The sequence below is a fragment of the Lepeophtheirus salmonis genome, chromosome 3 (assembly GCF_016086655.4).
Source record: "Lepeophtheirus salmonis chromosome 3, UVic_Lsal_1.4, whole genome shotgun sequence".
NCBI classification, from domain to species: Eukaryota; Metazoa; Arthropoda; class Copepoda; order Siphonostomatoida; family Caligidae; genus Lepeophtheirus; species Lepeophtheirus salmonis.
Genome location: NC_052133.2, coordinates 15032811 through 15049929, shown reverse-complemented (window position 1 = coordinate 15049929; position 17119 = coordinate 15032811). Strand labels below are relative to the sequence as shown.

The following is a 17119-nucleotide window of genomic DNA, read 5'->3' as shown; positions in this document are numbered from 1 at the left end:
TGTTAGATGGTCGACCTTGTCCTTGTTGCTTATACAAAATATGTTATGTTAGGGATTCATTATTGGATAGTGCATAAGTTATTTCCACGTATTTTCACAAAACGACTTTGATATTTGATTCCTTTTTTATTAATGCACCGGGACCCCTGGCCTGTCTCGAAATACAATACATATTATATTTTATTGACTGTAAGTGTGTATAATATAAACATGAATTAATAAAGTACGTAGGCATGTCACGTGATTTATTTACGGAGGAAATAGTGTCCTTAATTCAATGTTGGAAGGAAGCTAGAGGAAACGAGTGTCATCTTGCGCCACATCATGTATTATTTATATCTATTCGTATCTTCATGTTTTATGAATTTATATAAATTTGCAAGCCTAAATGGGCTGTTTCATTTAGGAGAAGAAGGAGCAAAAGTGGCTAAGCCTTCAATCCGGAAGCTGAAGATATTACATATAATATCCCTTCATATAGTAGTCAATTCGTTGCGAGCTGTACATATTATTATTGTGTTTGAAGGACAATGACATTAATAATCACAATGGCAACTAACCAGAATTTGATCTACATATTATTTCTCTTTCCAAGAGTCGAGGTGTTGCTGTTGTATCATAATTAGCGAGTGAACACGTCATTTGCTAATTTATACACTCTCCTAGTTCCCAAAACATGACATGTGTCCTTACTATATCTAAAAAAACAGCCCTTTTGTTTTGATTTTCAGTACTAATACACTACATTATTTTATGTAACTCAAATTTCATGTCTGCGGAAGGCGAAGAGGGAAACTACATAGAGAAAAAAGCGAAATGAAATAAAATATACACTAAAAAAATACTACATCGTTGAAAAAAGACACGTGTATTTTTATAGGATTTGAAAAATGGAGCCTAAACGGGAAATGAGAAGAGAAGCATTTGATTGATTTTCATTTCCCAAAGGCGTTCTCCTTAATTTACTTTTTTCAGGCTATCCAGATAGAGAGGTAATATATAGGGACTGAATATTACAACATTCCCTCGAAATAAAACGTATTAATGTACATAGTATGATGTGGAATGCTCAATGAAGTGGGTTGTAGATGGGGCTATAAAAGGGGTTAAAGTGTGTGTATATGAGTGAGTTGGATGAAAAGGGTACAGTTGGTATGATTGAGTATTTCATGATGGCAAGAGTGATGTGAATAAAAACAAAGTTGCTTCAAATCTATGTGTATGCGAGAAGAAGAAGGAGGAGGAGGGAGGACAGCGTGGTCAGATCAAAGTGTGTGTATGTAGCATGTAGCAGCAGCTCTGAGTGAGAGAGAAAGAAGGAGAGAAAGAGAGAGAGAGAGAGGGAGTGTGATTATAGAAGAGAGAAAAAGAGAAGAGGAAAGAAAAGGAAAAAAAAGTGTGGAAGAATAACAACACTTACTACTACTTATTAAATTGGTGAATAATAATTAGGGAAGAATCTCTGATCCTAATTGTCCTCATCTTGGGTTGGTTTTCATCTAGGGATGGAATAAGAAGAAATCGGTTTCAGTCCCCAGAAGTTGCACCTTTTTCTCGCTAGAATTGTCAGTTCCGTGATGTCCACAGTTTCGTATGCCAAGATCGTCAAGAAGACGACCTCAGGAGGTGAAGAAGAGGAGGAGGAGATCGGCCCCAAGAGTAGTCCCGCTGTGATTCCCTCATCTGTGCTCTTGAAGGAGCCCGCCCCTCCACCTAAAAAGAAAGCCAATCCAGTGCCCCTCAAAGCTAAAGGGCCGGTAAAGGAAGAGTCCGGCGAAGAAGAAGCAGAAGCGGTGGAGGTGATCAAGTATGTGGAAGCGCCTCTTCCAAAGACGAATCCCTGGAAGAAACCCGGGACAGGCCCTGCAGGAGTGGGAGTAGCCGCTACAGCACCCCCTGCCAACGAGTTGGGTAAAAGAACGATTCACCTTCTACTTGCTCACTTTGCATTTCTCATTCTTCTTTCCTGCATTACTTTCCATTTCAGAAAAGAAAGCCCCGAAACCCCAAGAACTCCCCAAGGAAAAGGAACCCGTTCTCCCTGAATCGTTAAAAAGGGCCCCTTCAAAAGATGTAAGACGTGTGTTTGTTCGTTCGTTGTCTTTTCTCTCTCTCTCTGTCCTTAATACTTAACTCTGATTCACTCACTCTCTTGGGAAGGCGTTGCTTTAATTATTACTAATCTTAAAACGACGGCTTCACTCCAGTTTCATTTCACCAAACACTCACAGGAATACTCAACTAACAAAGTGATCTCTTTTTGCATTACAGAAGGAAAAGAAAATGGATCCTGAAGTCTGGCCGACTCTAGGTGAAGGAGGAACGATTGTCAAGAAATCAGGGGGCTCTGAGACCAGCTCAGTTAATAATGACGAACCCATCAAAAATGATTCGGATCATACTAAAGAAAATCGGCGAAATAATACGGATGTGACCAAAAAAAAGAAAAATAAAAAAGATAAGAAGGAAAGGTGGGTTCCTGTCAACATTCCAATCACAACGGAGCGGGGAGGTCGTACTTCTACTAAACGTACTTTAAGATCCGAAACTAGTAAAAACTGGAGAGAGGATACAAAATCTCGAAGGGGTTTCAAGGCTAGAAGGAATGTTTTGGGCTCTAGAGGAAGTTCATCCCGAAGAGGAGGTTTCTTTCCTCCACGCTCTTCTAATTTCAGAGAGGATTATCGTAAAATGAATGGTAAAAGAAACGGAGACGATTTTTTTACCTTTTACGGGGAAGGTCTTAATATATATGGTGATCCTAATAAGGATCCTTACTTTGTCACTCCTGTCCTTGGTACAACCTACTTCTATGATAATCAAATGCTCGAAGAACGACAACCTGCAGACGTTATACCCTTTGTGAAATCCCAAATGTACGCCATTATATATATAAATATATTTCATTGGACTCTTTTTATATACATCATTTATCTTTTAGTGAGTACTACTTCAGTGAAACCAATTTACTTAAGGACTTTTATCTCCGGCGGAAAATGGATACAGAAGGCTACATTCCAATTTCCTTCGTGTGTTCCTTTCCTAGAATGCGCGCTCTTACTCAAGATGTTAAGGTCATTCTTCAATCTGTTAAAGAATCCAGCATCGTGGAAGTGAAGGATGAATTAAAGGTTGGATTTGTCCTTAATTTCTTATTCTTAATATTTTTTTGAAAATGATTGCCTCTTTGAAATTTAATAATTCCTTGCTACCGTCATTTGTTTATTTTTACTTCGTTAAGACGGCAGGCCTTAGTAATTAAATCTCTTGCTGTCATCTAGATATATATATGTATTATACACTATGTATAGGCGCGTCCTTTTATTTGCACATATTTAGTTCCAACGTATCAATATATATAAGATGTTTCTTTATCAATTGATATGCTGCAATACTTAATGAACATTTCTACTTTATTTTACAAATTGCTTGTCCATCAAGTCAAAAATGTGTTGTAGTCTGATGATTCATTGAGTAATGTCATACTATACACAAGTTATGAGTCTAGAATTATTTTCTCATTTGACATTTTATACGTATTGTAATGCCTTATTTATGTACTTTAGTTACGTGCCAAAGTCGATCCTGCTAAATGGCCCATTGCTGCAGACCAGCCGGACCCCCCTCTCGTTATTAGCGAAAAGTTGAATCCTAATGTTCCTGAATTCATTCCTACCTATGGTATGATAGAAGGTAGAATCCATCCTGAAAAAGTTCCTCATCACGATGATGATGAAGAAGGGACAGATGGGGACGATGAGGCCGAGGAGTCGGTCGAAAAAAATAAACATAATATTTTAAAGTCACCTGTTTCTGACAAATGGGTTGAAGTGAAAAAACGGGATCGGAAGACCTTGCCCAAGGATAGTGAAACAAATTTTGACGACTCGAGGGAAGAGCTCGAGTTTAATTTTGATGAAGATTTGAACATTCCTACCGGAAGACAAAATAAATTTTCATCTGTGTAAGTTGTAGTACCTACTTTGTCATGGTGTTCAATGACATTATTATTAATAATAACCGATCCTAAACATGACTTTTGCAGTAACGATAGTGATACAGACTTGGACGAATTGAGTGATGGGGAGATTAATAAGCTTGTTATTGTTACTCAAACGCCTGTTCGTCCCAAAAAACATGATGGATTTGATCGATCATCTGAGTCAATTTCCAGAGTTAAAATGTCTCAGGTAGATGAGAACTACGTTTCTTCTTTTTCTCAAAAAATTATCATAATGGTTTTTATTTTTTTTAGGATCTTGCAAAAGTGATTAATGACGGATTATTTTATTATGAAAGTGATTTATGGGATGAAAGAGATGTAGATACTTGGGTAAGTGAGACGTCGTACATTAGGAGTTTATTTTTTGAAATATGTTCATTTAAATAAACAAATAAATTATTTCAGATTGAGAGTAATGATCAAGAAAAAAATTTAAATGTAATAAGCCAGGAAGATTTTGATAAAATTCGAAATGCACTGCCCACTTATTCATCTTCCAATGCCTCCAGTAACAACTTGCCTCCACCTCCACCACCTTCCTACAATGATGGACCCATGACACGGGGAAGCTTACACAGATCACGACACGGCCTTAAGCAACCAAGGTTTTACCCTGTCACCAAGGATTCTCCGAAGAAAGCTCCTGATGTTCCCAGAAAAAGAAAGACAAGACATTCAAGTAATCCTCCTATTGAAATGCATGTTGGTTGGATCCTTGACTCAAAAGAGCATCGTGAAAGAAGGGAGTCATTCTCTGAATCAACCACTGGAAGTCTTGGAAGCAGTTATGGAAGTACACCACAATCGTTACCAACATTCCAACATCCTTCACATTCACTTTTAAAAGAAAACGGATTCACCCAACTTCAATACTCCAAATATCATTCGCGTTGTCTGAAAGGTATTTGTGGTTTTTTTTTTTTTAAAGTTAATTTGAATTTCATATACGACTTTGAATTTTATTTTTTTCATGCTTCATATATTTAGATGGAAATTTTAATTATCACTTTTTATATTTAGAGCGAAAGAAACTTGGTATCGGTCACTCTCAAGAAATGAATACCCTTTTTAGATTTTGGTCATTCTTTATGAGAGAAAATTTCAACAAAAAAATGTACGAAGAGTTTAAGGAACTTGCATGGGAAGACGCAACGGCGGGCTATAGGTATACTATTATTATGCCACTTAGATTTTATTTCCATTAAAATAATACCATAATTATATCCTTAAATTTCAGATATGGATTAGAGTGTTTATTCCGGTATTTTAGTTATGGATTAGAGAGGAAATTCCGGCCGGAATTGTACAAAGATTTCCAGTCTGAAACGATTAAAGATTGTAATGCTGGTAAGTTAAAGGATGGCGCTTTGGTTGTTGTAATATATTAATTTGTCATGTTTTTTATAGGTCAACTCTATGGTTTAGAAAAGTTTTGGGCCTTTATAAAGTACTACAAATACGCAGATGAATTAGACATCCAACCAAGCTTAAAGGAAAAGTTAAGGAATTTCAAACGTATAGAAGATTTCCAACTGTTGTACACGGTATGTCAATTGAGGGATGTGGGATAGAAAGAGAGTAATATATATTTATACTTCATATATTTTAGGATTCTGAGACAGGAAGACGGTCGCGCAATCCCTCAACATCACAGCAACGATCTCGTACACCTTCTGAAGGCGAAACGTGGACAGTAAGATCATCAACGAATAATGCTTCATCGAAAAGTTCATCTCTAACTGGAGGTGGAAGCAGTAACAGCAATGCAACAACATCATCATCGAATATGGCCTCGAGTCGGAGTAAAAGCGGTTCCACCTCCTCCTCAAGGCCTATGGCTATCAACAAAAAATAAGTCGTTAATTCATTCTACTATTTCTTCCCTTTTCTTTGCAAAATCACACAACCATATATATATATATATATATTCAACTTAATATAAACTCAATTATTTGTGAAGAAAGGGAGGGAATAAATAATCAAAGCTTGCAGTTGTTGATTCTGAATATCAAAGAACCAAGAATATGGCACCACTAGTCATAAGCCAAGGTTTCTTATCACTACTACTACGACTACTTCCAGTGTAGGATTTGATTGATTTTTTCTTTCTTTCTTTCTTGAACCATTACTATTCATCATCACAACATTCAGCCTTTTCACATACATATATATACACACTATTTAAGATATCTTGGTTTTTATACCACTTAATTTTTTTAAGGGTTGGATTAAAAAGTGCGGTTTTTTGTTGTTTTTTTTATCTGGTTTTGATTCTTTTTTTTTTTATGCTGACACTTTCCAGATTGATTTCCTCTCTCTCTCTCTCTCCCCTCCCTTCAATTGTTCGATATTGTGCGAATAACAAGTTACGAGGATAAACACTACTTCTAACAATATTAATAGCTTAAACAACTTGTTTAAGCAATTCTGTATTTATGGTAGGGGACCCTTGCAATTATGAATTGAGACCAAACAACGAATTTTTTTTTGTTCATTTGAAAAACTTATTGTTATTATTCGAATGTATTTTTTTTTTCCGTACTATACATTAAAGACAAGAAAATGGTTGAGAATACCACTTCATGAAGTTGTAACATTCAATTAAATTTATTACTATTATAATTTAATTAAAAGTAAATAAGTAAGCATGGCATTTTCATATAACTTTTCATTTTTTACAAATATATAAAGCACAGTATGTTTTCTTACGATACTTAGATAATTGTGATATAAGGGAGTAACCATCATCACATCACTCTTGATGTGAATCATGGCTTTTTTCGCAAAGGTGGGATAATGAAGCTAAGCGGCTCTTATGAGCTTACTACTACTCTTAATTGCATATATGTTATATAATTAGGTATTACTCGTCAAAATTGGGCTTAGAACAAAACCAGATAACTGAAAGTGCCTTGTTTCATTTTTTTAATTAATTACTATTATTATTATATTTCATATTAAAGAATACGTTGCGTGTGCTGTGTTTTGTGTGTATGTATAATTATTTACCATAATTAATTACTATTATTCTCTCTTGTCCTTTTTGCCTTAGTTATTTGCTGATTCCTTGAATTAATTACTATATATATATATATATATTTAAACTATAAAGTGAGGTACTTTAGTTTAAAAAAATACTTGATGGAGGACTACTTTGTGTTATTTCTAAAATTAAGGATAGGCACATCAATAATATGCAATTAATTAATTAGAGAGGGAGGAGAAGATACATTTTAAAAAAAAAAAAAAAAAAAAAAATTTTTTTTTGCAATATTTCCTTAAATATATAATTATGATATTTTTTCACCATTCAAACTTTGCTTTTGCTATGTATCTTGGAACTACATTATATTAATCAATAAGAGATTGATTGATATAGACGCATGTTGCTCAAGTATAGAATAAATAGTTCATTATATGAAGATTCCCTCCTTCAACTTCTTAAAAATGACGGGGGACATTCCTTTTCAAGAACTAAACTATATAACATCGCATTGCTTGCTCTCTTTCTTGTAGTAAAGTCAAGTGTAATGTTTCTCCTCTCTACATAGATATGCGATGACTTAATTGTTGTTGAAATAGAGACTGATATTCGAGGAATGTTTCACACACATATATATATATACATTAAATAATTTAATTTCTCTGTCAGCCTACTCTGCGTTGTTGATGTGACACATATTTTCCCTGTCGATCTATATTATTGTATAATATATATATATATATATCAAAAATGCTACGACAAAACGACACAAACCTATTCTTTTATGGCTCAACCATGATGTTCTTACTTATTGTCTAATTAGTAACCCATTTGTGACTACTGCCATTGTTAATTACACTTCTTTTTGCCAATAATAATATTAAATCCCCTTAAAGTAAATAATGTATCGTCCCTCTCTATAATGAATATTATATATGTAAATGAATCCTTTCACGTTATTCCACCAACCACTTATTTTAATTTGAGTGTTGTTGACTACTGTATAAATATTGCTACTATGCTATCTATATATTTGACTACTATTATGATCCTTTTTTTTCTTTCTCTAAAGTTACAAGTCCCAGATGATTGTCTCTTATTCGATGGACATAATTACTTATAAGTAAATATTCTACCTATATATATATATATTAAAATAAAAGCTATTATATTATAATAAAAATTGGAAAAAATGGATGATATATATTTACAATATAAAGAAAGAAATCATAATTTATTTGTACCTACGATTTCTCCTTACTATGAAATAATACATAATTCGAAATAAAATGATTAATTCAAATTGTACATACAGCTGAGTGTTGATGTGTATGGTGTTGATGCGAGGGTTAAAGTTGAGCCTGAGGGTCGGTTAGTGCATTTTTAACTAAAATCAGCTCGTTCGTAACTTAGTAGTTAACATTTAGATTTCTTTCTAAGCAAGTGCGGCTCTCAAGTCGAACACAATACACTGGAAACTCAAGCAAATCCAAATATAATATAGAATGGATTTTTGTCGAATTTTCTATAGTAGTAGAATTAGTTTCAATTTTGCGAATCTGATGAAATTTTGGACCTGTGAGCCCAAATAAAGCCAACACATGCATCACTAGTTTATGTATTTATTATATATGAATAAGATTGTAAATCGTAAGCATTTTTGGTAAGTAAAAAAATAAATAAACCGAAAATCAACATCATAACCTAACATGGGAAAATTGTCTTCCAACTTGCGAGTGCAAATCAATAAGAAGAGTTTATCTTAGTAACTATGATGGACAACATAATATCTACTAATAAAGATCACTAAATATAGTAAAGTGCTCCTTACTCGCTAATAGAGTTGCGAGAGTCCTAATAAATATATTAGGATATATATAATTCTGGGACGCTCATTATAACAGCTTTCAAAAATAACATAAAAATGTTCAGGTTTACAGATAGCGAAAAACTGAAATGTAAGTAAATGTTAAGGATTTTTATATCCTGTTAGGATACTTTTTTTATAAATTTTATGAAATTATCTCTTGAAATAAGGATATAAAGAAACCAAAAATCTGGTAAGTGATAAATTTATCTTTCATCCCTTAGATAAGCAAACATATGGAATATTATATTCAAAAATACTGGTGTTATAAGCGCCTAAAGTTGACCAGTTTACAATTAACCCATTTTCTTCAGGATAAGGTTGATATTATATTATTATAAATATCATTTTGAAATCTTAAATAATTGAAAAAAAAATTATAACTAATATTTGGCTCTTTCTAGGCGAAAATTACGATTGAAATAAATACATTTGTTAAATTTTCTATTTTAAATAAATCCAAATGTTTAAAAAACAGAGCAAACAGAAAAAAGTAAGGCCAGATTCGAATTTAGGATCCTAAAACTATGCTCACCAAAGAGTTCACATCAATGAGTAAAAAAATATTGGGCAGTGTAATACTTTATTCTTAAATTTATTAATTTTAAAACATTAAGCAAAATATCCCATTTTTGGAAATCTACATAAATGAGATTTCAACATCTTCACAATTTATTTTGGTACAATAATTCAAAATTAAGAAAATGAGAAAAAATCCATATATTTTTTGGAATAATATTTTAAAAGGACTACAAATTTCAGTAAATTATAAGTTATATATTCATATCCATCTAGCCTTTTTACTAAAGTTAATAGAAATACAAGGTATACCATAACGCGTGACGACTGATGTTTGACTTCTACCACACGTTTTGACATATTGACGTGATAGTGTATGGTTGTTTGTGTATTTTTTTTAAATCTGTCTTTCTTCCCAGCAGTCGGTACGATATATCAAATTGAAAATTCTAGCAATAGTGACGTCATAGTTTATAAACTTTTTTTACCTCAATTATCCACTTTTAATACCTTAATCAAGCATTTCTTCCTCCACCTTCAACTATATTACCAATAGGGTTCTAAATACATCATTGCATATTGATGAGCTGAAAATTTATATTTTTTGCCCCTTATCGATAGGCTGATAGGATCAACAAGTCTTCTCAGTCCGGAGAATATCATTAGGCTAATACGAGCTTGCTTGATTTCGTCATGTTTGATTGACACTTGACTTCTAGTAAACATTTTAAAAATCCAAACATCATAATTCCTTCGTGGGTTAATGTGGGAGCAGAGTTTCTCAAACTTAATTATGCACGAAACCTTCTTTGGTTTAGACACTTTACTGGGGAATCCCAGACTTAAAAACTTTTAAAACTTCCTTGCATTAAATTTTTTTTTGTTTTCTGTCCAATTGATTTTTAAAAAAATCAAGTCAGCAGCCCTTTCGACTCTCTTAAAAATGCAACATATAATTGACCATGTGAAAACACTTATTTTCTTAAATATTACTATGTGATTAATTCATTGTCATTGCCATTCCTAACTTAATTGGGAATTATTTTCTTATAAGTGAAAATGGAAACTCATCGCCGCCAGAGGTATGGGTGATTCTTGGAATAAATACAGTTATTATATAAGATTCTTCAACCTTAGTGAAGATACATACTAAAACTAACTCGCTAATCATCTGCTTCCTTTTTTTAATTTGTATTTAATATACGTTCTCCCTTTTTCCGCTTGTGCAATAATTTGTTTCCTTGAGTTCCCCGGAACATACTTTGAGAGCCTTTGATTGAAAAAGGAAAAGGAAAAAAGGTCCCAAATCAGTTGGTTCATTGAGCCAATTATAACTCAACCAATCAACGTTCAAAACACTGATAATGGAGGGGGAAATCAGAAAAATCCAGAGCTGACAACGAAATACAATGTTAATAATAATTAATTAGGACACAAATGTAATCTGAACACATTTTGTGAAAATGATATATCATCCTTACTTCCTTTTATGTTGACAAACCACAATGTTTAAAAAAATACGCACTACATGGTGGTGAATTAGAGCACGTGGACTCCATCTTGTTTCTCTTCCTTTTTGTTTTGTTTTGACAATTTTATTTCGTCTTTTTTGTTGAATTGTTTTATGTTTCTTTCCCTTCCCCATACACTATAAAAAGAGTTAACATAAAAAGAAATCCATATATTATAACCTTTCAACTTTAAAAAAAAGTGAAAAATTCTCTTAGGAGTCATCAATGACTTCAACTTCGTCTGAGCTCCATCGACAATAACAAATAAATATTTTTTTTTTGTTATGGAATGCACACGCAACTAAGTTAGTAACTGAAATAATTGGAAATTGTGATGATTACTTCTAATTGCTCTGGTTTGGGGGGAAATTTGATACTTTGTTATCGTTTCTTATTAGTACCATTAAGTATTAACACAAGTTCTACAAACAATGTACACAGCATATCTAATAAAGTAGCACGGCCTCACCTCACTAACACAAACATATACAGTATATTTTGTTGTCAACTGTGGATGTTTCTGCTTCTTTTCTCCATAAAAATGTTCTGAATACTGATTGGCACGGCTTGCTTTTCAAATAAACAAAATGTTGGGTGTATATTTTGGATAAAATTTTATCTCTATTGACTCTACGTACTATGAACTCAAAAAAACAATTACATATGATTTGAATTTATACTTATTTCGATAAAATTATCCTTTCAATGTGAATAACTATTATTTCGATAATAATTAAGAGTTGGCCACCTGAAAAATATATGGACAGGCAGCAACCATATCTTTCCAGAAACTAACTCATTAAGTCCCTGGAAAAGGTAGAACTTTGGTTAGTATAGTTTTTTTCTTCATTGGGAGATTACGACAACTATCCATGCAAAATCAAGACTTGACCTCATGACTCTGTATCGTAGACGTACTATTAATGATGTAATTACACTCCACCGAATTTAAAAAGATGAAGAAGATAAACCATACTCTGGATACTTAACAAAAGCTACCTCATCCACGAAACAAAACTATCTGATATCAACACGATCTACTTCCCAAAATCAAATATTAAGTCGGAGAAAGTGTATTTCTTATTTTTGCTTTATTTCAATGGTTTATAAGAAGTGTTACAATCATCCGATTTAAACCAAGCATCCCTAGTTTTGTTTGATTACCTTTTACTAACGAGAATCCAACTTCATAATACCCTTTTTATTGAAGCCTTCGTCCCTATTGGCAAAAAACTCGGACAACCAATTTTCACAGGCCTCTATTGAGGCCAAATTTGTAATTTAATTCTTTAGGTTTTTTTTCCAAAAATTTAATTTTATGTAAATAGCTTTCGATTTTTGAAATTTTTTTCCAAAAAATTTAATATTTATAAATTTTTTTTTTTTTTTTTTCCGAAAAATTAATTTTTTGTGCAGAACTGTCGATTTTAGAAAAAATTTCATTTTTGTAAATAGTTGTGGATAAAAAAAAAAATCCCAAAATTTAATATTTTATTTGAAAGTTAAAATCATTTTTTTGTGAAAACAGCTGTGTATTTTTTAAAAATTTCCAAAAAAAATCAATATTCGAAATTTTTTATAGAAAAAAATGTATTTGAATTTTTTTTTACAAAGTTATTGAATAATTACTTCTTTGTTAGAAAGATTTGGGTCCTTTTTCTCCCGGTTTCTTTTCAGATGAAAGGTTGCGTGATACAAGGAGGGCAACGACGTGTAGGTAATAAATGGGTAATTTCTAGTGAATTCAATCAAAAAAAGGACATTTTTCAGATAACCATATTCGATTTTTTTCAAATTTAACACATATTTTAATATAAGGTAAAAAACCAAAATACAAAATTTCAGCCTTTTTTGTCCTTCGGTTCAGGATTAAGAGGCTTTTTAAAGTTTTGGCTCGACGCTATCTTCATCTATCTACCCTATTTTAAACTTTAAAAATCATTTAATTGATATAATTGTTTTATCCTTTTGTTGATTTTATTGTATAAGCCAACAAAATGAGTTTTTACCTATAGGGGCATGAGGTCAAAATTTTGAACTAAGAAAAATCAAAGATGTCCCTTTTCAGCTTCATTCAAATTTTATATGTTAATTTGTAATATATCATAAATATATACAATAAGCTTTTAGAGCTGCATTCGATTCTACTTAAATACTACAGATGAAAATGTGGTCGTAGGTAGAGCAAATTTCTGAATATGTAACTCCGGAATGACAAAATTTGATAATATTCAATAACAAATAGGTTGAGTTAACTTGTAAAAATATTCCGTAATTTTTATTTGGTATAATATTATTACTTATCTCACAACACTCTTCTCCGAAAAAAAGATGGAAAAGGCCTAAAATCAGTTGGTAGTAATTAAAGCGTTAAAGTAAAGTAGCGCAACAAAGCAAATGTAAACAAAAAAGTTGTTGGACATAAACTAGTTTATTTATTAAACGTTAGATGTCGCTTTTCCATTTAACATTTCATTCAAACAGGTAAAGAGGAGTTGATGAAGGATGAATTAGAATCAACAAATAATAAGTGTACTGAAAACTAGTAAGTGGATATATTATTATATCTAGTCACTAGTATTCAGTACAACCTCAATCTACGTTGTCTTATTCGCTTATTTGTTTGCATTATTTAGTTTAAATTAAATTATTACAACTTATAGTAAGTAAACTCTTCTTTTCTACATCATTACTGTTTCATCAAACACCCTCTAGTGCTAGTAAAAGAACTACATTTGGTACTTCTTCTTTTAAAAAAAAATATAGAAGTTTATGTACTTATAGCGCCACTTTACTTTAATGCTTTAGTAGTAATTAGCTAATTATTCCCAACAATGGAACTATTATTCAATAATTGATGGAAAAATTGGATAGTATTTCTATTCATTCAAATTAGTAAATAATATATCAGGCCAAAATGGGGGTCCTATTTTCTGGAGGTCATATAAGCTTACGTATTCTATACCCAAAACATAGAAATGGTTGTTTTGGAGCTCAAGGAGACTGAAGAAGAGGTTGAATTCTAAATCGATAAGTGAATTTGATTTTGAATAAATTTAGAAAACGTCTTTATTCGTATAGTATATATATTTCATTAGAAGTATTTTCTACTGTAAAGAATAGCGTGGCTAGCCTCGTTATCATACCAGATTTGATTCCATTGATGTCCTTAATGAAGGATTTACAAATACCTTGTAGAAAGGCCGTTAATTTAAGAAAAGCTTGATTTAGATATCAACAGGAACAAGTTAGACCACCCAGACTGATACGCGATGATTATACATTCCTAAACTTCAAGAATGAAATCTCTATTCCGTAGTCAAGATAGATTTCTAAGGATATTTTTATTTATTAAATGAATATAAAATCCCTTTTCCAGTCTTTTTTTCATTAATAAATTTATTTTAGTTATACCTGAGGTATGGATAGAGCTGTAAATTATAAGCACTGGATACATGTAAAAAAAAAATATCCGAAAAATGATACGGTAATCCTGACAATTTGATGAATACTGTCGTGAGGTTTTATTTAATTAGCTACAAGCCAACTCTGAGGGGAAGGAAATAACCAAATTTCCACTTAGTATTAGCAAAGGCATAAGCAGGAAATACTCCGAGGTCGATTTTCAATTCAATGTATGAAAATGATGAATAATCGTATAAAGTACACATAAAGCTCTCTTTGTAGGCCAAACAATGGCGATAGAAAAGGTCGTTCAAACTTCCCTATCAATCAATTGTAATCAAATGATTGACAGAACTTTTTTTTTTATAGATTATCCAGTGCCGGTCAATTATTTAAGAACTGTTAGGAATGACTAACATGTTATACAGTCAAATATTGATCAGAAATCTATAAAAAGATCGCCCAAACTTGAGAGATTCTTCATTTTGAACAAAATTTCAGTGCTGGAAAATTATTTAAAAACTGTTAAGTATAACAGAATTTTATAGGGATATTTAAATTTTGATCAGAAATCTATACAAAGATCACACAAACTTGAGAGATTTTTCACTTTGAACAAAATTTCAGTTTAAAATTCTATGGATTTTTTTAGTTAGTTACAGTTCACTTTTAAAACATTTTATCACCATCATTAAAAAAAAGGAGTCAAACAGGAATCAAACAGCTTTTAGATTACATTCTAAATTTCCATAAATCATCCAAATAATTAGTAGGAATCCAAATGACAGGCTTTGTTAGACTATTTTAACTAGGGAGACTTGAGCCTAAACAAATAAAGCTGTACATTTTATTAATTCAGTGTCTACAGCTGAAAATCAATTTTTTTTTGTCTGGAACAATTAATAAATGGATGGAGAAATAGTTAATGTCATTGGAATAAAAATATATTGATCGGCTTATGAAACCATCAATATTTGGCATTCTCATGATGCATCCAGATAATCTCATAAATCTCATAAAATGAAGAGTCCAGAAGAAAATGAATTTACATTCTAGTATCTCTTCTCACATTCTATTGGAAATGAGTTAATCTCATGGATCAATGTACTCGTAAATTCGTATTTGAATCTCCTTCAACATAAAGTCACTTGTTTCAGAGACGTATTAAAAAAAATACACACAGACGGACATTCAAGGGAATCCTTGAATCATATCCTCTCCCGAAACCAATCATAAAGCCAGATCTATTTTAGCAGGGAATTCGTTATCATTGGTTCCTTTCCACACGTACAGACAACGATTCCAGATTCAGGATTTCACTCTCAAGAGAAAAATACTTTTACCTATTTTAGCCGGTTCCATTAACTAGACTTAAATTTAAGCGGAAATTAAATTTCAGACAGCTTAAGTGTATGGACTAGTTTAGATTTAAGTCGAGATGGCGCCACCGGAGTTTTTAGTTTCACTGCCTCCTCTCTCTCTCTACAATTTTCTACCTATGGGCTATGGCCAATTAATAAATCTACTTTTCTTATAAGATCAATTCAAAACGAGCTTTTATCATCTAAATGTTGTGATGATCTTATCTCAAAATTGACAACGATTATATAGCGTTTTTTGAAGATCATCTTTTTTTAAATTAAAGTTAAGATTTTCAGCTATCGAATGTTATATTTTACCATTTCTGAATGTATTCTTCTTTGAGCTAAGAGCCTTTGTAAATATATAATGTACACATTTACAGATTTAAACAATGATAACTTGAATTAGTTGGAGTCTTTCAACATTAAGCATTGAAATATATTCTAATCATTTACAACAACAAGTGCTTAAAAAAGCTTTGAGTCTTAAGAATAGTGAAAAATATTTTACAAAATAATGTCATTTTTCTGAAGGGGCTGAGGTACAATTATAGTATAATACACCATTAATATATATTTTTTAATGGGCGACATCAAAAGCAGAAATTATGGCACTTGAGGTCTTTCTGCTTTTAAGAAGATTGATGATTCAGGGTTATCCATTTGTATTCCTTTTCAAACATGTAATATTTGAAAAAAAAATCTTGAGAAACGATTCCTGAATACCTCAAAGTTAAAACCATTTTCTAAAATAACAAATAAATAAAGTGATTGCTTCAAATTTTAACTCTAAAATATAGAGAAAAAAATGTTAAAAAAAAAAAAAAATGCCCCCCCCCAAAAAAAAAAAAAAACAACAAATGTGGACGCCACTGATGAAGTCATCATTATATAATTTGGCCTTCCCAATGGCAAATGCATTCCAGGGCCTGTGAACTCAACCTCCATCCAAAAATTAACCGAAAAAATCCACAAATCAGTTAGTAGTAAGCGAACTCTTCCCACCTTTGAAATTATTATTCAATATTTGTTTGGAATTGTTCACAGCTGAACAACAAAGCTAATTATAATTCGACCAATCTAAGTTCAGAACACTGATTAGAAAAAAAAAAAAAACAGCTGACAACTAAATAAACTATATATTTTTGTGTTAGCGAGAATACTCTGTGAATGAATAGTTTTTTCAATTACTCTCAGATTACGGTTTGTATTTTAATACATATTACATCTTATTTTACAGGTATATTTTGCCACGCAGCCTCTACAGCTCTCATGCGGGAGTCCTTACAGACCCTGTAAACTGCATTGCCTGAGATTCATTAATATGGAACACTGGTATGTTTAAAAAAAAAAAAAAAAAAAAAAAAGGAAATTAACGTGGTCATACTGATCATTTGAAAAATGTTTGGGAAGAGATCTTCTTAGCTGTCACGATATTTCATTGAATTAGCTGCGAGCAGCTATAATATG

At 32.0% G+C, this 17119-nt stretch overlaps 1 protein-coding gene and 1 long non-coding RNA gene across 12 annotated transcripts; one reads left to right on the top strand and one right to left on the bottom strand.

Moving 5' to 3' along the window:
- The first annotated feature begins 1170 nt into the window (after positions 1 to 1170).
- Positions 1171 to 8300, top strand: larp (La related protein). 11 transcript variants are annotated; one of them, XR_011779248.1, is made up of 14 exons: positions 1216 to 1911; positions 1988 to 2073; positions 2272 to 2876; positions 2942 to 3131; positions 3567 to 3964; positions 4046 to 4190; positions 4256 to 4333; positions 4409 to 4904; positions 5024 to 5168; positions 5241 to 5350; positions 5411 to 5547; positions 5613 to 5858; positions 5996 to 6086; positions 8059 to 8300. XR_011779248.1 is itself a non-coding variant. In XM_071887060.1 (14 exons), the coding sequence occupies exons 2-13, from the start codon at positions 1578 to 1580 to the stop codon at positions 5856 to 5858; spliced, it is 2970 nt and encodes a 989-aa protein (XP_071743161.1). In that variant the 5' UTR covers positions 1262 to 1437; positions 1504 to 1577; the 3' UTR covers positions 5996 to 7042. The 11 variants fall into 11 exon arrangements, 5 of the variants coding, with proteins under 5 accessions (XP_071743163.1, XP_040563845.1, XP_071743160.1 ...); XR_011779247.1 differs by having other exon boundaries at positions 7656 to 8300; XR_011779249.1 differs by lacking the exon at positions 8059 to 8300 and adding an exon at positions 7056 to 7269.
- A 1249-nt stretch (positions 8301 to 9549) lies between these two features.
- On the bottom strand, positions 9550 to 11418 carry LOC139904925 (uncharacterized). Its single transcript, XR_011779250.1, has 2 exons — positions 10854 to 11418; positions 9550 to 10765 (listed from the first exon to the last, which is right to left on the bottom strand). It is a non-coding gene; the product is annotated as an uncharacterized lncRNA (long non-coding RNA).
- Positions 11419 to 17119: the final 5701 nt, after the last annotated feature.

Excerpts from the sequence above, each read along its gene's own strand:
- larp (XM_040707911.2), top strand. The coding sequence starts at position 1,578 with ATGTCCACAGTTTCGTATGCCAAGATCGTCAAGAAGACGACCTCAGGA. Across the intron at positions 1,912-1,987 it reads ACCCCCTGCCAACGAGTTGG|AAAAGAAAGCCCCGAAACCC; the intron begins GTAAAAGAACGA and ends TTTCCATTTCAG. Across the intron at positions 5,548-5,612 it reads ATTTCCAACTGTTGTACACG|GATTCTGAGACAGGAAGACG; the intron begins GTATGTCAATTG and ends CATATATTTTAG.